Source organism: Oryctolagus cuniculus, chromosome 9 (assembly GCF_051225735.1).
Source record: "Oryctolagus cuniculus isolate XC-2025 breed Fujian yellow rabbit chromosome 9, ASM5122573v1, whole genome shotgun sequence".
In the NCBI taxonomy this organism is placed as follows: domain Eukaryota; kingdom Metazoa; phylum Chordata; class Mammalia; order Lagomorpha; family Leporidae; genus Oryctolagus; species Oryctolagus cuniculus.
The window spans coordinates 92,037,501-92,059,592 of record NC_142875.1 but is presented as its reverse complement, the minus strand read 5'-3'; the positions used below and the strand labels follow the sequence as shown (position 1 = coordinate 92,059,592).

General features: G+C 39.5%; 1 protein-coding gene across 3 annotated transcripts in view; it reads left to right on the top strand.

Annotated features, from left to right (window-relative positions):
• XPO4 (exportin 4) overlaps positions 1-22,092 on the top strand; it is a 115,343-nt gene that overhangs the window by 9,450 nt on the left and 83,801 nt on the right. Inside the window, exons 2-4 of one of the 3 annotated variants that reach the window (XM_089304366.1) lie at positions 13,598-13,703; positions 18,924-19,078; positions 19,188-19,329. In XM_089304366.1, coding sequence (XP_089160492.1) covers positions 19,235-19,329 — 95 coding nt within the window. In that variant the 5' untranslated portion in view covers positions 13,598-13,703; positions 18,924-19,078; positions 19,188-19,234. Of the gene's footprint in view, positions 1-13,597; positions 13,704-18,907; positions 19,079-19,187; positions 19,330-22,092 lie in introns of all 3 variants that reach the window. The other 2 variants (XM_089304367.1, XM_089304365.1) reach the window with 2 other exon arrangements.

The following is a 22,092-nucleotide window of genomic DNA, read 5'->3' as shown; positions in this document are numbered from 1 at the left end:
ATTCACTTGTAATTGTGCTAAAAATTAGGTCCACTCCTAAAAAATTAGTGACTGAACCTTTTAGAATAGGGGCTTTCAATGTTTAGAATGACAGTAATTAATCTTAGGGTGATTACAGATTACTTTGTCTTACCTACAAAGGTTCTGACTTGGCAGACCATGTTTCATTTTGCTGGCTTCCTTAGCCTGCCTTATATTCCAGCTTTAAGAAAGACTTCCTGGCAGGGCTGGCCACCTCATTTGAAGGACCCAGTAAAAATAAAAATGTGAGGCTCCTTGTCCAAAAAGCAGGAAAAAAGTTGCTGTTAAACATTATAAAGTGCAAAATATTTTACTTTAAAATTACTTTGTTTATATAATAGTGATTTATGAGTAACAAACTTCTAAGTTATAAATTTTGATGTCATTTTATATAAAACAATAATTTAAGTGTTATCTTGCTCATATGGTTTTTTGTTTGCTTTTCTATATATTTCTGATTATTTTAACTAAAAAAATCATTTATTTATTTGAAAAACTGAGACAGAAACAGAAAGACTTCCCAACTGGTAGTTCACTCTCCAAATGCCCACAGATGCTAGGACTGGGTTAGATTGAAGACAGAAGCTGGGACTCAGTTGAGGTCTTCCACATAGGTGGCAGGGACCCATGTACTTTAGCCATCACCTGCTGCCTCATAGAGTGTTCATTAGCAGGAAGCTAGAATTGAGAATGGAGCTGGGACTTGAACCCAGGCACTCCAGTATGGGACAGAGACATCCCAGGTAGTGTTAACTCACTATGCCAAATGCCCATCCCCCTGACTATTTTGAATTAGCAATTTTAGTAAATTTAGAGCCAGTTATTCTTCTGGAACATTTTTTTTTAACTCCATACAAATCAGTTTCATATAAATTTGACTTTTTAAAAATTTGAGAGGCAGGGACACAGAGAGAAAGCTCCCATCTGCTAATGCCTATAGTAGCGGAGATTTAGGCCAGGAGTCACAAACTCAATCTAGGTTTCCCGTGGAGGTGGAAGAAGGTACCCAGTTACTTGGGCCATAACCATTTCCTTGGGTCTGCAGGAGCTGGTGCCAGTCATTGAACCCAGTGCTCTGAAGTGAAATGTGATTGTCTTAACCATTAGATGTACTTATGCAATATTTTTAATATTTTCTTTGATAATTTCGTTATTTGTCAAGGTCATACACAAGATACCAAAATTAACTTCATTTTTTTGTGTGTGTATAATTAGAAATGCCTGTTTACTTTTTTAAAGATTTATTTATTTACTTGAAAGAGTTACACAGAGAAAGGAGAGGCAGAGAGAGAGAGAGAGAGAGGTGTCTTCTGTCCCCTGGTTCACTCCCCAGATGGCCAGAACAGCCGGAGCTGAGCCGATCCGGAGCCAGGAGCCAGGAGCTTTCTCTGGGACTCCCACGTGGATGCAGGGGCTCAATGACTTGGGCCATCTTCTACTGCTTTCTAAGGTGCATCAGCAGAGAGCTGGATCCCATAGGGGATGCTTGCTGCAGGCTAGGGCTTTAACCAGCTACGCCATAGCGCTGGCCTCTTTAGTTTCTATTTCTAAGCCTGTAGATATTTGCTTTGCTGTAACAATTTTCAAAGCTAGAGATTCTAAACTCTTGGAGGAATTCCAGTAGTTCCCTGAAATGCTTCACTGTAGTGTCTGTGCGTGTGCTCTTGCTCTGTCGTGACTGACAGTTTACTTCTAGAGCCTGGCAGCTCTTTCCTTGGTGCTCAGGCAGCTGAGTTGTGTTTGTGCAGGTGCCTCAGGGCAGGCTGTGGGGATGGACATGCGAGCTAGCCTTCCACTGTGGGTGCTGGCACTGTCCTCATATGGAATACCTTTCCTGTCACTGCTGCCAGTCTGGGCTCAGGTCCCACTGCAACCACCTGGAAGGCCCTATGGTGCCCAAGCTTGCTCAGAAGTGTATGCCTACGCTTGGCCACCAGCCCACCTTCACTGCTCACAGAAATACTTCCTTGCACAAAACATGAGGTCCAAGATAAAGTTGTTAGGAATCTCAGATTGGTAGCAGCAGCACATCAAAGTAAATGCGGGGCTTTTTGTGATTGCCCGTGTCCCACACCCTGAAAGCCATCCTTGGACTCAAGCACATTGAGCTTTTTTAAGTTCTTCGTGCTTAATCTCACTCATTCCGGAATATTATGTTTGTATTGCATTGATGTGAAATACCCTTCTCCTGCCTTTCTTAACATTTAATTCTTCAAAACTCATTGTAGTTGTTTACTTTGTCAAAAAGCAAAAAGTCTCACTACTCTTCTAGACTAAATTTTTGTATTGTAACACCATTTGCTCTGGGAACATCTATTGCAACTGCGATGTTACACTGTTTGTGTGATTCTGTGATTGTTTTAGAATGTAAGCTCCTCACAGACTCACTGTTGTGCCTGTAGCATCCTAGCAACTTTGTCTGGCACCTTGTGGGCAGTTGATGGTGATTCGTGGCCTGAAATACAGACAGGCTGACTGCTGTTGGGCGGTGCAGACAGTGTCGTGCTGGGGTGCAGAGGTAGGTTACCCAGGTTTGAAGTGAGGTTTACTAATGCTTGCTCGTTGGAAGGCTTTGAATGACTGGTTCAGGACCTTTGCAGCAGGGCAACTCTTCTCCCATTGCTGCTGCTCTGCACCAGCCACACCAGCTTCTTTTCACCCTGTCCTCCATTTCACTTCAGGGCTCTTGTATACTATTCCTTTTGCCTGGCATGCTTTTCTTCCTCACTTTCACCTGATCTTCAGGTCTCTTAGTAGTCACTTTCTCAGGGAAGCTTTTCTTAGCCTACCTGAAAGGTGGAACTCACCCTTCCCATACTCAGATAACTGTGTAGTTCTTTTATAACACCTACAATGTTGAGAATTTACATTTATTTGTATGATTAATGAATGGTGGTTTGCCTTGCTAGACTCTAATATGGGGGTACTTTAAAAAGTTTATGGAATGGGGCTGGCTCTGTGGCGCAGTAGGTTAATCTTCCGCCTGTGGCAGCTGTTCGAGTCCTGGCTGCTCCTCTTCTGATCCAGCTCTCTGCTATGGCCTGGGAAAGCACTAGATGTCCCCAAGTCTTTGGGCCCCTGCACCCATGTAGGAGACTGGGAAGAAGCACCTGGCTCCTGGCTTTGGATCAGCCCATCTCCAGCCATTGTGGCCATTTGGGGAGTGAAGCAGCAGAAGGAAGACCTTTCTCTCCATCTCTCCCTCTCACTGTCTGCAACTCTACCTCTCAAATAAATAAATATAATCTTTTTTTTTTTTGGACAGGAAGAGTGGACAGTGAGAGAGAGACAGAGAGAAAGGTCTTCCTTTGCTGTTGGTTCACCCTCCAATGGCTGCCGTGGCCGGAGCACTGCGGCCGGCACACCGCGCCTATCCAAAGGCAGGAGCCAGGTGCTTATCCTGGTCTCCCATGCGGGTGCAGGGCCCAAGCACTTGGGCCATCCTCCACTGCACTCCCTGGCCACAGCAGAGAGCTGGCCTGGAAGAGGGGCAACTGGGACAGAATCTGGCGCCCCGACCAGGACTAGAACCCAGTGTGCCGGCGCCGCAAGACGGAGGATTAGCCTAGTGAGCCGCAGTGCCGGCTGTGTATATCTGTTTTAATATAAAATTATTTGCCCCTAATCTTAGATTATTAATTTTGGAAGTTGATGGACCTATATTTTGTGGCTTTGTGGTAGGGATTAGAGAACTAATTAGAAAATAAATCAGTAAGATAGTGACCAGATAAGATGGTGATGTTAGAGAAATCATAGTAGTGCTATATTGATAAGTATATGTGGAAAAATTATAGAAACCTTGGAAATTGAAAGACATTATAGGAGAGGGTCTGGACTTTGGAGTCCTCTTGACTCCACCAGTGACTGGCTATGTGACGTTTGGTACATAACTTAACCTCTCTGTATCTTCATCTCTAAAGTAGGAAAATAATATTTATCTCAGAGAGTTAATATGAAGATTACATGATTTAATGTATGCTAAAAGAAAAGTGGTTAATGCCTGGCACATAAGTGCTTTATAAACCTTACCTCTTATTTTGTACTTCAGTGTATTAGATAACATTGCATCAAAGCACATAAATCAAGATAACATTAGAGTAAGCATGCAAATATTTGTTGTAGTGCTATTTGATGGAACTCTGTGCTGATGGAAATGTATATCTCCTCTCTCTAATACATTAAGTTGTAAATAAATTCTTCTAATTCCACATTTTAAATATTTTTCATAGGTTCTAATTATTTTTGGTTGTTCCATTCCTACTGTCAAAATGCAATATTGATTCTAGATATTAACTGCATCTTCAACAGATTCTTTGTTATTCTTTTTCTTGCTCTTGCTTCACCAAAGCATAACACTTTTTTTTTTTTTTTTTTTTTTTGACAGGCAGAGTGGACAGTGAGAGAGAGAGACAGAGAGAAAGGTCTTCCTTTGCCGTTGGTTCACCCTCCAATGGCCGCCACGGCTGGCGCGCTGCGGCCGGCACACCGCGCTGATCCGATGGCAGGAGCCAGGTACTTATCCTGGTCTCCCATGGGGTACAGGGCCCAAGCACTTGGGCCATCCTCCACTGCACTCCCTGGCCACAGCAGAGAGCTGGCCTGGAAGAGGGGCAACTGGGACAGAATCTGGCGCCCCGACCGGGACTAGAACCCAGTGTGCCGGCGCCGCTAGGCGGAGGATTAGCCTAGTGAGCCGCGGCGCCGGCCAACACTTTTCTTAATATAAAGATTTTGAATCTTAATATAAAGAATTTGCAAGGTAGAGTTACAGAGAGACAAAGAGAAAGAGAGCTTCTATCCGCTGTTTCACTCCTCAAATGCCGCAATGCTAGGGCTCTGCCAGGGGAAGCTGGGAGCCCAGATTTCAAGCAGGTCTGCCACATAGTTGTAGGGGCCCAAGCACTTGGGCCATCTTCCTCTGCTTCCTCAGGAGCATTAGCAGGGAGTTGGATCAGAAGTGCAGCAGCCAGCACTCAAACTGGTGTCCATATGGGATGCTGGATGGCTTAACCCAGTGTGCCAAAGTGCTGGCCCCAAAGCATAATACTTTTGAAAAAAATTAATGGCACACAGGGGCCAGTGCTGGGGTGCAGCGGGTTAACGCCCTGGCCTGCAGTGCCGGAATCCCATATCGGCACCAGTTTGAGACCTGGCTGCTCCACTTTCGATCCAGCTCTCTGCTATGGCCTGGGAAAGCAGTAGAAGATAGCCCAAGTCATTGGACCCCTGCACCCATGTGGGAGACCCAGAAGAAGCTCCTGACTCCTGGCTTCAGATAGGCACAGCTCCGGCTGTTGTGGCCAATTGGGGAGTGAACCATCAGATGGATGACCTCTCTCTCCCTCTCTGCCTCTCCTCTCTCTGTGTAACTCTGACTTGCAAATAAATATATCTTTAAAAAAAATTAATGGCACACAATATTGATGAAGAGAAGAAGGACATGTTCTTTGCTTGATAATTGTAAATCACTTTGTTACTTATTTTTAAGATTTTATTTATTTGAGAGGTAGAGTTATAGAGAGAGACAGGGAGAGAGAGAGAAAGGTCTTCTATCTGCTGGTTCACTCCCCAAATGGCTGCAATGGCCAGAGCTGGGCAGATCCAAAGCCAGGAGCTAGGAGCTTATTCTGGGTCTCTCACGCAGGCACAGAAGCCCAAGACTTCTGCCATCTTCCACGGCTGTCCCAGGCCATTAGCAGGGAACTGGATTGGAAGAGGAGCAGCTGGGAAACGAACCGGCACCCATATGGGACACCGGTGCCATGGGTAAAGGCTTTGCCTACTACACAGTGCCAGCCACAAAATAGAATGATCAACACAATGATTTTTTTAAATCACTTTTAAGTATACAGCTACCTTTAGCATTTGTTCATTTATGAACCTTATCAAGTTTTACACAGACATTATAAAAAATGAAAATACTGTCACATATCCTTTTAGCAAAACAGATTGGCTTAGGCTCTTGTCACAGAATATTGGGTAATGAGGTAATTCCTTTTTATTTTTTAAAAAGGTTTATTTATTTATTTGAAAGAGTTGCAGAGAGGGAGAGACAAAGATCTTCCATACACTCATTTCACTCCCCAGATGGCCACAACCTCATTGAAGCCAGGAATCAAGATCTTCATTCAGGTCTCTTAACATGGGTGGCAGAGGCCCAAGCACTTGGGCCATCTCCTGCTGCTTTTCCCAGGAGCATCAGCATTGTATTGGAAGTGGAGCAGCCAGGAAGTGAACCTGTACCCATATGGGATGCTGGTGTTGCAGGCAATGGCTTTACCTGCTATGTCTTTGCCCCCTCTCCCACCCCGATTTGTTTATTTGAAAGGCCTTGCAAGTGACAGGCGAGTCAGTTCTTCCATCCACTGGTTTGTTCCCTAAATGGTCACAATGGCCATTACTGGCCCAGGCCAAAGCCAAGAGCCTGGAACTCCATCCGGATTTCCCATGTGGGTGGCAGAGGCCCAAGTACTTGAGCCATCATCTGCTGCCTTCCCAGGTGTATTAGGAGGGAGCTGGGTTGGAAGCAAGCAGCCTGGATTCAGACCTGCACTCTGATACTGGATGCAGTTGTTACAGGCAGCTTGTACTGCCAGCCCCAAGAAGTAATTCTTGTACAATGACTGATTGGATGAGAATACTACACTTGCTCTTTGTCTTTGGAAGTATATTCTTCTTTCATTGATTCTTGAGTTTGAGGAAACTCATCAAGGGCAGGTGTTTGAACTTTGGTGGCTTTTCAGGTTGGATAATTCTGTGTTGATGAGGGCTGTGCATAGCAGGCTATTTACAGACCTCCTCACTCTCCATCCTCTAGTTGCCAGTAGCATGCCTCAGTTGTGACAACCAGAGATTTCCAGACACCATCAAATGTCCCCTGTGTAACAAAATTGCCTTAATTAGGAAGCCTTGTTGTAAGATATCGTCATTTAAAGACTCAAGGTCTGAGATTACACTTGCAAGATCAATTTTACCATCATGAAAGAGCCCAGATCTATCTGTAAGTTCTTTCTGCAGTGGTATGAATGCTGCACAGTCTCACGTGGCTTGCTGATAGGGACACAGTCTGAGAAGTGTGTTGTTAGGCAACCACTGTTATTGTGCATGTCCTAGAGTGACTTACAGCATAGATGGTGTGGGTTGGCCCTTCAGTCAGGCAATCCAGAGCTGTGGTAAGCACAAGATGTGTGAGGCTGCTGCTGGTGGAACATTACTATTTCATAGTGAATTTTTTTTTAAAGTAGAAAGAACACGTTCTAAAATAATGATAAAAAGTGTAGTAAAATAAACACATAAACCAGTAAGTCATGTGTTAACTGTTATCAAACAATAGGTACTGTATATAACTGTGCTGCACTCTTACACAGATGGCAGCACAGGGGGTGTGTTCACCAGTGTCACTGCTGATACAGGAGTCATGCACTGCACTGTGATGTTAAGGCGGCTATGTCATCACTAGCAAAATGAGTTTTCAGCTTCATTGTTATTTTATGGGACCCCTATTACATATGTGGTACATTACTGACCAAACTCATTGTGTGGTGTATGACTTTTGGCCTGTGTGATAGCTCCTAGCTGATAAGCATTTGTAGAGTGACTAGTATATCTGATGAGCTACAATAGTAACAATTTTAATTAATTAAACTGTAAATAGCCTATGTGGCTAGTAGTTGCTAGCCACATTGGACAACACTGTGCCACTGTATGTTTTTCCACAGTCATCTTCTAATTTGCCTGGTAATTGTGAGACCTCCTTTGTTAGTTTTTTCTTTGTTATTAGGTGTGGAAAGTGAAAAAACTAGTTCTTCTCAACATTGTTCAATGAAACCTTTAAAAAAAAGATAGACTTGTGGTTGGTGTCTCCTGATTTCTTATACCTTTAAAAATTATGCTGTACCTTAGGCAGGAGGACCAAACAACAAAAAAACCAGGATAATGTAATCAGGCTGATTCATTTAGCCGCTGCATGCCCCTTCTGAGGGTAATTTCATCATTTTCCCGATTTCTTACCACTTTTTAAGAAAGTTTATTTTTATTATTTGAAAGACATAGAGACATGCAGAGAGAACTTCCATTTGCTGGTTCACTTCAAATACCTGCAACAGTTAGGGCTGGGCCAAGCCAAAGCCAGGAGGTGAGAACTCATTCTGGTTCTCTCCCAAGGGTGACAGTCATCACCTGTTGCCTTCCTGGTATACGTTAGCAGGAAGTAAACTCAGAAAGAGAAAAAAGACTGGGCCAAAAGCTCGGCACTCCAGTATGGGATGTGGGCATCCTACGTGAAATCCTAACAGCTGTGCCAAATGCCCACTCCCGGAATGTTTGTCTTTTTCCATCATTTTACATCCTCTTTTTCCGGCCCCTATGTTTTGTATGTGCATTTCTTACAAGCACCATAAATTTGAATTTTCTTTCTTATCTGGCCTAACAATATTAGTTTTCTTATCTAGACAGTTTGGAGTGATCACTGATAAATTATGATTTACTTCTGTTATTTGTGTAATTTTTTATTTCTTGCTGCTTTTTGGGATTTCAGTCTATATGTAAATATATATTTTAAAGAAGATTTATTTATTTATTCATTTGAAAGGCTTACATAGAGAGAGAGAGAGGAGAGACATAGAGAGAAAGCTTCCATCCACTGTTTCATTACCCAAATGGACCCAATGGCTGGGGCTGGGCCAGGCCAAAGGCAGGAACCAGAAGCTTCCTTGCTCTCCCTTGTGGGTGCAGGGGCCCAAGCACTTGGGCCATCCTCTGCTGCTTTCCCAGGCGCATCAGCAGGGAGCTAGATTGGAAGTAGACCAACCAGGACTCAAACCGGCACCTATATGGGATTTAGGCTTTTCAGACAGTAGCTTTATTGGCACCCCACAGATGGCCCAGTAACAATTTCTGATCTCAGTTTCTCCAGATGTAAAAGAAAGAAGGTAAGTCCTACAGGGATGTTGCCGAGATTACATGAAACAATGTATGTAAAGTATTTAGCACTCTGCGTGGCAAATTAATAGTAGTCATATTGTGTTAACTGTAATAAAAGTTCATACACACATATATATGTATTTTAAAGATAGATTTATTTGAAAGGTAGAGTTATGGAGAATAAGAAGCAGAGACAGATAGATCTTCCATCTGCTAATTCACTCCCCAGATGGCCCTACTGGCCTGGGCTGGGCCAGGCTGAAGCCAGGAGCTGGGAGCTTCTAACGGGTCTTCCATGTGGGTGGCAGGGGCCCAAGCACTTGGGCCATCTTCCGCTGCTTTCCTAGGCACATTAGCAGGGAGTTGGATTGGAAGTGGAGAAACCAGGACACAAACTGGCACCCATATGGGTTGCTGGTGTCACAGACAGTGGCTTTACCCACTATGCCACAAGGCCAGCCGCAGTAATAAAAGTTCTTACTGTTGCCCAGAGAAAGGAAGAATCTGCAGATCTCTTAGGAATTAACAGATGGGATTCTGACATTACTGAGGAGAACTTTAGTAGCATGCTGGGAGAAAAATCCAGAATCCATCAGTGGAGACAGAGTACAAATTCATAGTCATCTATGTGGTGTGTAGTGAGTGCCTGTCTTTCTCCTAGAATTCTATAAGGCAAGGACCATTTTCCTTCCTTGGTGTCTCTGGCTCTGGTGTGGTGTTTGCTATGTAGTCAGCTCTCAGAAATGTTTTTTTGAATAGAAACCATTTAGGTATATATTCATGTTTTTCTTTCATACATTTCCCCCTCCACCCAAAAGAAAAAGCTCATAGATATTAAATTTGTTATTTAATCCGTTCATCAGTGAGTAATCTCCACAATTCCAACTGAGGGTTCCCACCCCCAACTCCCACCCTGCTCTGAGCCACTGCTGTTTTTCTCCGGTGGGATGATGAAGGTTGGAGCCAGCGTCACCAGTATGTTCAGTTTGGAACCTGGGAGCTCTCCAGGTCTTCTGCTAGTATAGATCCCTAGAAACAAGCCTCTGTGGCCCCCTATCCTTGCCTTGATTTTCTTGAAGATTACTGGCATTGATCACTGGTATCTACTGCTACTTGGCATTACTTCCAATTTTCCTGACTCATTTGATGTCATCTCTGAAGCTCTTTATAGCTTTACTCTTAGTGACAATGAGAAAACAAACAGGGCACAAAAAAAGGCCTCTTTGTTATTATTTCTTTCCTGAAGCTTTATAGGCTGTGGAAAACACCCTGATATTGGGAATTACAGGAAGATTTTTAGGGGAGATTTGCTTCCTTTCTACCTGCAAGCCTGAAGAATGATGAGTCTTCTTTCATAAATTTGAACCATGTAAATGTAGTTTCTGTGAATATTTGGAACCCAGGAGAGCGCTGCTTCCTACTGATAGTCCGACATTGGCCTCTTTCCATGCTTCAGTTTCCTCATCTATAGAACAAGAATAATGGTAATAATGTCTTCATTATATGGTTGCTGGTAGGAATGAGATACCCTTCTCTCTCTCCCTCCCCACAAATATTATATTTATCTTATCTAAAATAATGTCTTGTAATGCTGAGTACTCAATAAATGTTGTTATCCTTAAATGGCTTTTCCTTTTTTAATGGTAGGCTCTAGGAATTTAGGGATTTAGTCTTTGGTGTGAGATAACTAATAAAGAAAAAAATAATTAAAAAGGGAAGTACAAATAAAGACTGGCATAAGGGGTGTAGGAGAGAGGCATCTGTTATGCTAGGCCTGTGGGGAAAATGCCAAGGGAAGAGGATGGAGAATCTGAAGCAGAATTTTTGACATTTCAGATTTCTCAAGGGTAAGTAGCTTGATAGGTGGTGAGTCTACATTGGTTACTACTCCCTGGGACTTTTAGTGGAAAAATGTGTAGTTTTGGTTTTGACTCTCAACAAAAGGGGACTGAAAGTATTTTTTTTAAGTTTCTCTGGATTTTTCTGATGCAGATAACTTGTTATTTGGAAACCACTGCCAAGTCATTCTCAAGGAGGAATTAAAAATTTTGGTTTTAGGAAATTAAAGTGAATATGATCTGCTGTTCAGTGTATTTTTATCTTATTGCTTGTATGATGATATTCAACTAGATGGTAGTATATAATCTTTTAGATAATAATAATAAACTTTTAGACAATACATTCATAAAATCTGATATTTTATAAATGGGATATTGTTCTATTAGCATGTTCAGACCTGAATCTTTAGTGTATTAGATTAAGTATATGTGAATATCAGTATCTTTTGGGTTATCACTAGAAACAATTTTTGTTTATAGAATGCCTAGCATATTAATTTGTATCAATCATAATTACCTCATTTTGTATGTATGATGCTTTTCAAGGATGTGGAGAAAGAATTGATGATTCAAAATTGGGTAATCAAGTTGATATGTGTTTGTATTAATATTACATGAGGGGGCCGGCGCCATGGCTCACTTGGTTAATCCTGCGCCGGCATCCCATATGGGCGCCGGGTTCTAGTCCCGGTTGCTCCTCTTCAAGTCTAGCTCTCTGCTGTGGCCCAGGAGGGCAGTGGAGGATGTCCCAAGTGCTTGGGCTCTGCACCCGCATGGGAGACCAGGCTCTTGGCTTCGGATCGGCGCAGCGCTGGCCGTAGCGGCCATTTGGGGAGTGAACCAATGGAAGGAAGACCTTTCTCTCTGTCTCTCTCTCTCACTGTCTATAACTCTACCTGCCAAATAAAAACAAATATTACATGAGTAGTAGTGTTTAAAGAATAAATTTTTTTTAAAAAAGGGCTTTGGTAATAACATATTATGAATAACTAATACATCTACAAGTAAATCTTTTGTCTTCATTTGCAAATTCTTTATTCCCACCATTTCCTTGGTTCATTAAGATGAGTTTGTGTCCTTACAGGACATCTCATTAAGGTCTCTGTTGACTGTCCGCTACTAAGTACATAGTTCGTTAGTAAACACTATTCTCATGTTACTGTTACAAATGGAGATCACCCTACATTACTCAGGAAATTCTGAATCATCAGTTCTTTCTCATCATCATCCTGAAAAAGCACTACACATGTATAGTTAGGCAAAATAATTATACAAATTAATATGCTGGCTATTCTCTAATCAAAAATTGTTTCTAAAGCTAATAATGTTCCAAAAGACATTCTGATGTTCGTGTACACAATCTAATCTACTAAAAATTTAGCTCTGAATAGAATATTAATAATAAGAATTTCAAAACGTTCTTGAATGAAAATGTTTTCATATTTGTCTAGAGAACTGTAGAGGGTGCTATATCATTAGAAATAGTAGTTCCAACTGGCTTTACTGGCTTTAGCCAATTATAAGACTTCTATTAAGCCACAGTATCACAGTACTTTGTTTTTAGGGTATGTGCATATGTTTAAAAATATTTTGACTGAAATTAGTGTAACTAATGTGGCATAATTAATACAACTTATGATATACTGTCCCTGATTGCAAAGTTTTCATCTTTCAGTTATTTGATGTAATTGGAATTATGATTCCCTCTATTTATATGGTTAGCATGATGAAAATATTTTCCTTACGTGATCTATCTCTACCTTCCCAAATTGAGAATTCACAGGCTATGTAAGCAATCGCTTCCCCTTCTCTTCAGATAGGTCTTAGTAGGTCAAGAGATAACCAGACCATATAATAGCAGTGTATATTTTAGGTAGTTCTGGTTCATAAGCATATTGTCTTTAGAAGAAAGGTTGTTACACCAAAATGGAATTTAAAAACCTGGACAGACTTTAGGTGGAAATATGGTATTTAGGACTGATTATTATTCAGAGAGGAGATCCATAAATTCAAAACTTTTTTTTAAAGATTTGTTTGAAAGCCTGAGTTATAGAGAGAGAGAGAGAGAGAGAGAGAGAGAAAGAGAAATAGCTTCTGTCCTCTGTTCACTGCCTACATGACCACAATGGCCAGGTCTTGGCCAGGTCGAAGCCAGGAGCCAGGAGCTTCTTCCAGGTCTCCCACATGGGTGAAGGGGCCCAAGAACTTGTGCCATCTTTCATTGCTTTTCCCAGGCCATTATCAAGGAGCTGGATTGGAAGTGGAGCAGTGGGGACTGGGCACCCATATGGGTTGCCGGTATTGTAGGCAGTGGCTTCACCTGTTAAGCCATGGTGATCAAAACTTTAACTCTTCCTAATCATACTGATTTAATGGATGACTGTAGAAATCTGAGTAGGAATAATTTATCTTCAGTCCTGAATAATTAGCTTTATAACATTGGTTTTTAGTAACTTGGTTCCAATTTCATCAGTGCTAAATAGTTTAGAAATTATTTGAACTAGATCAAGTTAGACTAGTGTCTATTTTGAAATAAAAGATGATAATAGGCCAGTTATGTTTTTAAGAATTATGAAAATGTTAGATAACTATTTTTCTAAAATGCAGGCAACTTTAAAGAATTCTGACCCAAACCTTGCCAAGAATTTCTTTTTCCTGAAACCATATTTTAAATATTTATTGAGTATTATACTTCCTTAAGAAGTTAAGCAAGAATTTATTTCCCTTCAGGGAATTCTCTCTGGTAGAAGGGTTGCTATTGTAGTCAAGCTTCCTCATGAAATAAGTGAACCCTGTTTTTGTTTTTAACTCTCAAGGCACCACCATCTATGGTCAGTAATGAACAGCGCCAGCATGCAGAACACATATTCTTGTCATTTAGGAAATCAAAATCACCGTTTGCAGTTTGTAAGCATATTTTAGGTAAGTATTCCCTTTAAAAATATTTTGGCACAATCGGATCTTAGACATTAGCTTTTTAAATTCTTTTGTAAAAAAAACAGTGTAGTACATTTATATTTTCCCATTAATAATCATTTCAACTGCATTCTCTTTAAAGATATTCCTTAAAGCCAGATAGGAAGTTTTGTTTTTACTTTGAATTTTTCCCTCCCAGATACAGTGTTCAATAATTTGTTTTATTTTTTAACATAACATGAATGCTGTTAATGCTGGGGAGAAAAAAAACTCAGGGTTTTCTGATAATTTTCAAAAATGACAATTTATTATAAGAAATGTACTATAATATCTCTTATCCCATTGTTTTGAAATTAAGATTATTTTGTAGGTTCCTATATTTTCTTTTAGTTCTTTTTCCATAGGTTTTTATTTGTTTGAGATACCATTTAGTCTATACTCAGTATGCTTAGTGATTGTTAGTCACTTATGGGTATATTGTCACTGAATATCCTCAAGTAAGGCAATGATTGTTACTTTTGTCAAATATGTTGTATGAGTTCTTTATATGTAACGTACAGATAGAATTGATGTCTTCAAAACAGTAACAAAATCACAGTTCTCTTGTTCAAAGATGGCATTTTCTAAGAGTGTGTATGACGTTACCATCTGCCTCTTAGATGTTTTTCAATAGTAGAAAGAGAGATATCATTGGTTTGTTATTTTATAGCCTGATTGCTGTTAGCTGTTTTTTCTAGTTGGAGCCATCTTTTATGTAACTTACATTTAAGGCTCTGAAAGGCTTTGTGAGTCATCTGCAACCACAAAATTGGTTAGTTGAGTATTAGGAACTAAAACATCTGACCTTTTATTCTTGTGATTTTAAGCTTATCTATTAGTCATCAGTAGTTTGGTTTCCAGATTGAAATAAACTACAATCAAAGTTATGTGTTAAAAATGCTTGAGATCTAGGGCTGATAAACATGAGTTGTTATACTGTGGTGGAAAGAGCACTGGTAGTAGATGGAGTTGCCTGTGGTGCCTGCTGCATATTGTCAGCTCAAGGGAGTCACATAGCGCTCTGGGCTGTCTTCTTTTTCACCTACAATGTGGGAATAATGATACCACTTGCCTGAATGGACATAGCTTGCTTAAGTTGTTTTCAGTGAAAATATAATAATATGTAAAGGCACCGTGTGAACAATAAGATAAATGTCATAACCACACTACCTCATTTTAAATAGCATTTTAAAATAGTTTAAAAGGGCAGTGTTCTGTTTGCAAGGAGCTAGCAGCAGTGGTGAAGGTGGATCTGTCTCATTCAAGAGGTAGCTCACACTGTGAGAACAGTTTTAGCAACTACCTTTTAATTTCAACTGAAGCCATTTATGTTTATTTATTTGAGTCATCAGTTTCCTACTTAGGTGGATTTGTTTCTGGCACTAAGATAACTTGCTATCTTATGCCTGTGAAGAATATTTATTTAAATGTTAAATTAAAAGAAGCAAAACTAAAACTTAGTGTAAAGAGTGTAGAGATACATCAGCTCATCCTTATTGCCTTGAAATTGTTCAGTATTAACAGATTTAGAAAACCACTGTGTAAAACTATTAACGTGAAACAATTTGAGTCTGGTTTTCATGGCATATGCTTACCTGCATTGGCAAGGATTCCATCAGTGTTTCATCTGACTCTCCTACTGTAATTCACTTGTCATTCTAAACTAGTTGGGAAGTAGTTGATTTAACTTATGAGTATTTTATTGGAGCATATTTTTATACTGCTCTTTTCTAGAATATATATATATTTTATGAAGTACTAGTGCTTTGTTAAGATTTGAGCTTGTTTTGGAATACTTTTTTTGCCTGGGTAAAATCTCCTAAAGAGTAGTATTGCTTGTTCTGGCTGTGCTTTTAAAATCAGTTTGGGTTTTGAAACATTAACTGTTTAAAAGGTGGAGTGCATGTATTACAAACATAATCATTAATGTACTGCAAAGCTCTGTGTTACATTAATGTTTACATCTAAACTTCACAGAAAATCTTTTAACTCCTTACTCAGTTGCCACCAGCACACAAGGGTAAATTCCTCTAAGAAGACTTCTCATACAAGTGGCAGTCAATCGCAATTCAGAATTTTCACATTCTTTTTAGGGATTATGTCATTTTACAGAATTTCTGGGAAATATATTCAAATAAAGGGGAGACTTTCTCTTTCATGCTTCCCTTTTCTAGCCTCTTAAATTCTTCCTTTTCACTTCTAAGCTTCAGTTTTATATGTTCCTTGTTTTTCCTCATTTCTCTCTCTTATCCTTTTGTTTTCATTTTAGTTTTTATTTTTTTGTTTTTTGCTCAGTGTGTGTGCATGCTTGTGTGTGCTGTGTGTTTGTATGCATGTTCCATGCTTATGCATTTTGTCAGAAAACTTAGACTGTCACCTCAGATGTCTTTGGCACTTAGGAATTTGGTAGCTTTTGAAGGGTTGGGTGTTTCTTCAGCAAACCTGTGAGCTCTCTCCTTGTTAAATAAATAGAACCAAGAGGGATTGTTTTACTCTTCTGAGCTAACTGTAGCGTTCCTTTGTCTTTCTCTCAGAGAGAAGATTTTGTTCATGTTTTATCTCAGAAGTAGCCAAAACAAAATGAAATATGAAGCCAGCAAAAATGTCCTTACACTTGTAAACTTTGACTTCTCTGCATTTGGAAAACTGTGTCCTTAGTAGTGCTGTCCATCTGAGCTTTTTCCCTCTGAGACTTATTGGCTGGTGTTGGCATAGGTATCATAAATGTCTAAGAGAACAGACTTCGGAGCTTACATTGTCTGTGCTTTGGACAGAAGTCATTGTAGTAGCTGAACATCTGTGTCTTCATTTTCTTAAAACTTTTTTGATCAGAATGGAGTGTTTTCCTTCTTTAACGTTCGTCTGCATGGCCTTGTGTAGTGTCAGACGGCTGGTAAGATACACATGAACTTCATTTACATGATTATTATTAAAGGCAGTTACTGTGGTAGCAAATGAAAGTTTTCTGCCAAAGTGACCTAAAATAATCCTCTGGGCAGTGTCATAGGAAGTGGCAGATCTTGCTGAGAGTAGTTAATTCAGAAGCTCTAGATGAACTGTGAGTTTCTTCATGAAGCCCTGGCAGTTTCCAGCATCTTTTGTAGCAAAGAGCTAGAATAAGGATCATACGGACATGTGAAGTTCTTCTCTCGTATCATAGGTTTCAAGAGTTTGCTCCCGCATCCCTTGCATATTTATATTATGCACAAGTACAGCTTATGAAGGCTAATAATGTTTTTGAGTGTGTGAGAGAAAATGTAAGTAGCTTAGGAAAATCCCTTCTTTTAAATTTACTATTCTCCGATTCCTTTGTTCCTAGAGACAGCTCCTTATGGGGATAGTAGTAATTTCTTCATTTAATCCCATCCAGAGGTATCTAAGGAAAGGAGTTATGAGACCTCTTTGTCTCTTGAAAATCATTCATCTTCATAGTTGCTCCCCTACCTCATGCCCTCCAAAGGCAGGACAAAGGCTCGGCTGTAAGCACAAATAGTAGGAAATAAGCACGTCTCATCACTCATCAGCGTCAGACGTGCTTGTTGGGCTGTATTCATGACATACATGATAAGGAGTGGGTAGCCTTGAGCAGGGAATCTTTGCCAGCTGTGTGACTTCAGATTTCTCCTTTACCTCTTGGGGCATCAGTTTCTTCAACTAAAGTAAGGAATTATATTGGATGGTTTCTGGACTTCTGTTTCTAAATTTCTGCGAGTGCCTTGGATTTTACTTCCTTATTAAAATCCATAGTTAAGGATTTCAAGATTCTGGCCCTTAAAATTGCAATACAAAACGAAGACAGGCAAGCAGCCATCATTTTTCCTCAAGAAGAGATGAATGAGAGATTTTTTGAAGTACCTGTATGAGACAGTACCATCTTTCTCCTTAGGTGAGCTAAATAGATATAGCTGGTTTCTGTTTCAAATCCTCTTCAAATAAAACCCTTATTTTTTGTTTCTTCCTAGAACTTTAAACATATCTTATTAGAAGCTATTCCTTTGTTTTAATGATTTCTTAATATTTTAAGGTTCCTAAGTTTTTGTGAATTCTGATTATCATCTTAATTAGAAGCCACATTAAGAAGCTGATGATTCAGGTCAGCTTCTTTTTCTCATCTGTTCACTCAATAAATAATTGCAATCAAAAGCATTTGTAGAATATACAGATGGGACGTTCTTTTGTTAAAATACCATTGCCCTTCAAAGGAAACTAGAAGTATAAATACTATTCACTGAATAAAAAAATCATATTAAGATAGCTTATAATAATAATTAAAACTTTTTAAAATAAAGATCCAAATTGGTTCCTCTTACTTGTTTTGGTATGTTGAAACTTCCTACATAGTAGTTTAATGTGATAGAAATTTATGTAGGGTACACCTTTTTTCTCCCATTTTTATAGCTAATTGTGTCAAGACTGCTTGTAAGATTTTTTAAATGAGCTGAGCTTGAATAGGACAGAAAGCAGTGTGCTTGTTGCCTATATCTTCGTGTTCTTCTGATAAAATTCTTGAAGGTGCCATTCTATACCTAAAGTTAACCGTCATGACTTTCAGATGCTCATGTCCAGTGATCTTGACAAATAATCTGAAGTCTAATCATAGACTTTCCATGGATTTCATATGATGATTGTTTTTTAGAACCTCAGAAAATTTCTACTTTTTCTTGACTTCATTTTGACTGTTTTTCCCTTTTGGTAAGACTGTTTGGAAATTGTAGTGCTGTTGGCGAATAGAAGAAAAAATAGAAAATTAATATAAATATGTCTAAGTTGCATTGATTTTCTATTTTTTCCCTCTGATTCAGTTTTTTAGTTCAGATACTATAACTTGCAAAGACTGGGTCTTTCTAAGGTAGCTTTGGGATTTTACTTAGTTTGATCAGTATTGCAATCAGAAAATTCACAAGAACTTCTCACCTTGTGTAAAAGTGACTCTACATTTTGAGAAAAATCAGTTGTATCTGTTTGTGAACTTGCTATTGGAGATGGGTCATCCTGCTGTACTCAGATTACTTAAAAACAAATATTTTAGCAGCATGGCTCATCACAAATAGTAATGTTCAAAGACCTAGTTTATTAAGATTTTTTCAGATCAAAGTTCTGTTTTACACAGGGTGAGAATCTCTTAGGCAGTTTTCTGATTGCTTTCTATTTTTATTTTATTTTTTTTAAAGCTGTGTTATTTTTTAGTTCTTCATGCTTTGGAAGTAACAGTTGAAGAGAGGTGAGGAAAGTTTGTGAAAATTGTGATCGATGATTAGCTGCCACCTGCCTGAGGTGTCTTCTGAGAGGAACTAACCTCTTTGTGGTGCTAGAGCAAGGTCACTGGATTAAAAAAAGCACAGGTAACCATCTTATTCCTTGTCTGCAAAGTTCTGTTTTAAATTAATAAATGCAAAATGTTCGGAGTAATGCGAATTTCTGTTTAAAGAAAGTTTTCGATTTTCTTCTCAGAAACTAGTAAAGTGGACTATGTCCTTTTCCAAGCTGCTACAGCCATCATGGAAGCAGTGGTCCGAGAGTGGATTCTCTTGGAAAAAGGTAGCATCGAGTCCCTGCGGACATTCCTTTTAACCTATGTCTTACAAAGGCCTAAGTAAGTACATGGGGAGGTACTACTGCTAATGTGCTTTGGCTGAGCTGTGTGTGTCCTTTCAGGGCTTTTTTGTTTGTGTTTTGTCAATAAAGGCATTTGTGGTTAAGTTCTATATGATTTTTTTTGTTTTAAGATTTTATTTATTTGAAAGAGAGAGAGGTAGAGAGAGAGTCCATCGTTCGATCACTCCTTGGATGGCCACAACAGCCAGGGCTGGGCTAGGCCAGAGCCAGGAGCTTCATCCTGGTCTCCCACAGGGGTGGCAGGGGTCCAAACACCTGGGCCATCTTCTGCTGCTTTCCCAGACCATTGGCAGGGAGCTGGATTGGAAATGGAGCAACCGGGACTTGAACCAGTGCGCCCATATGGGATGCTGAGTTGCAGGTGGCAGCTTTACCTAGTATGCCGCAGCACCAGACCTGTGAGGTTTGTATTTTTAGAAACTGCACATGATTATCATGTAGGTTGTTTTAGTACTTCCTGAAACAATGCCTTTTATTTAGGTTTCTTATGCTATTATTTTGTATCTCTGAATCTAATGCTGGATATTAGATTTTTTTTATGTTGTTGAGTTCTTAAGAATTTGGTTATAAACTAAAATTTGATCAAAGAATCAGTCAAAACTCATTCAGTTTTTCTTATTTTGGTGCTTGGTGTACAGGTATGGTTATTTCTTTTAATGTTTTAAATAGTAATTGGCATAAAAACAGGCGAGAATAGGGAAAAGGGGAGAAAGTAAGTACCATTAACAAACTAAATGTTATATATGTACATGTATGTAGAAAGTACTTAGAAAAGATTCTATCAGGAAAAGCACCGAATTCTTTAATAGCTTCCTTTGAAGAAGATATCAAGTTTGAGGAATTCTCTTTTTATGTTATATACATCTTAGTGTTTATAACAGTTTATGAGATTGTGTACATTTATTGCTTTTTTTTTAAAGAGAAAATTTTCAGCTATACAACTTTAGGAAAGAAATTGATTTACTAACTTTTAAGAAAAATACAAGAGGCTTGCAAATCTAAAAATAGGTGATGCACATTGTATTTTGCAGTTTATGCAGTTGGATGTGTATGTGTTTCTAAATTCATTGAAGAATAAGTTATGTAACAAATGTGTGTCCTTAGGAATGGCGATTAATAGTGATAAATATATTCATAAAAAAGTTTGAATGTAATTTAGAGGACGCTGCCATGCATTTGTTCCTGTGGACTGCTCACTAATAATCTCTGTGTTCATAGTATTTGATAGTAATTACTAACTTGGCTTTGGCACTTTGTGAAGTGCCAACTGCTTTCCACATAGAAACGTGGGTGAGAAAAAAGCCAGTTACCTTGGCCTATCAGCATTACAGATTTAGTGGGTAATGTCTCCTACTATAAATGAGGGGGTATGTGTATCTTTGGAATGGGGCATGGCTTATATTTTCCCAATTTTGACATAATAAGATTTAAACCTCTGGTTTCTCCTTTGTGTTTTCTTTTTAGTTTAGTGAGGCCACTTGGATGTGATAGTAGCTTGTCCTTTTGTTGTTTCCATCTGAGCTATTTTGTTAGAGCAGACAAGACTAGTTTTTTTTTTTTTTTTTTTAAACCTCTCTGTATATAAAGAAAGGCTAAGGCCATGTTAGAAGTCTCCATGAGGTCGATGAATGCTGGTTATTTTGTTCATTTTCTTGCAGGTATGATAATTTACAAGTATCAGAATTTAGTAGTCATGAAAAAGAAACATTGTGTTCAGTTTTACTGAAATGATACTTGTCTTGATCTTTTCCTTATGCTAAAGATCTTAAGATCAGTTTTGATGATGTGTGTCTATGGTTGAGCAGAAGCTGAGAGACTTTGCATTTATATTTATATAATAGAAGAAAATAAATCTTATTAAAGCACTGTCATGATAGGAGTTTTTATTTGAAAAATTTAGCTTGTTTTTAAAAACATGTTTTCGTTTCAGGTGTAAAGTGTTAGTTTTCTGCAGAGCAGTTTGTAATTTCACGCGACTTGGTACCATCTCAAATGCTTGGTGTCAGGATCCTGTTTTGAGTGCAGAGCTGTGTAGGCAGTCAGAGCTCTGGCTGGGAGCAGCCATCACGAGGAGGCAGGGCCACCATATGAGTCTCTTTCCTGAGGCTGTTGGCCAGCACAGCCTTTTTCTTTTTTCTTTCTTTCTTTCTTTTTGTTTTTTTTTTTGACATGGAGGACAGTGAGAGAGACAGAGAGAAAGGTCTTCCTTTTCCGTTGGTTCACCCCACAATGGCCGCTACAGCTCGCGCGCTGAAGCCAGGAGCCAGGTGCTTCTGGTCTCCCATGTGGGTGCAGGGCCCAAGGACTTGGGCCATCCTCCACTGCATTCCCGGGCCATAGCAGAGAGCTGGACTGGAAGAGGAGCAACCGGGACAGAATCCGGCGCCCTGACCGGGACTAGAACCCAGGGTACCGGTGCCGCAGGCGGAGGATTAGCCTGTTGAGCCGCGGCACTAGCCAGCACAGCCTTTTTCTAGCCCCAGCCTTGGACCTTCTGAGCTCTGCGGAGATGGGTAGACTTAAATTTGTGATGAATTTTCATTGTGTATGTAGTCTCTTGTATTATCCAAAATAATCATAAATAATTTTGGTTAGTTCAGAAACTATTTTAAGGTTGTTTATAGGTTTCCACATTGAAATAGTTAACTTATATATTTTCTCCCAACTCTTATTTTGGAAAAAATAAAAAACTTTCAGCAAAATTGACTCAGTTAATATTTTGTCACCTTTGATTTCTCTG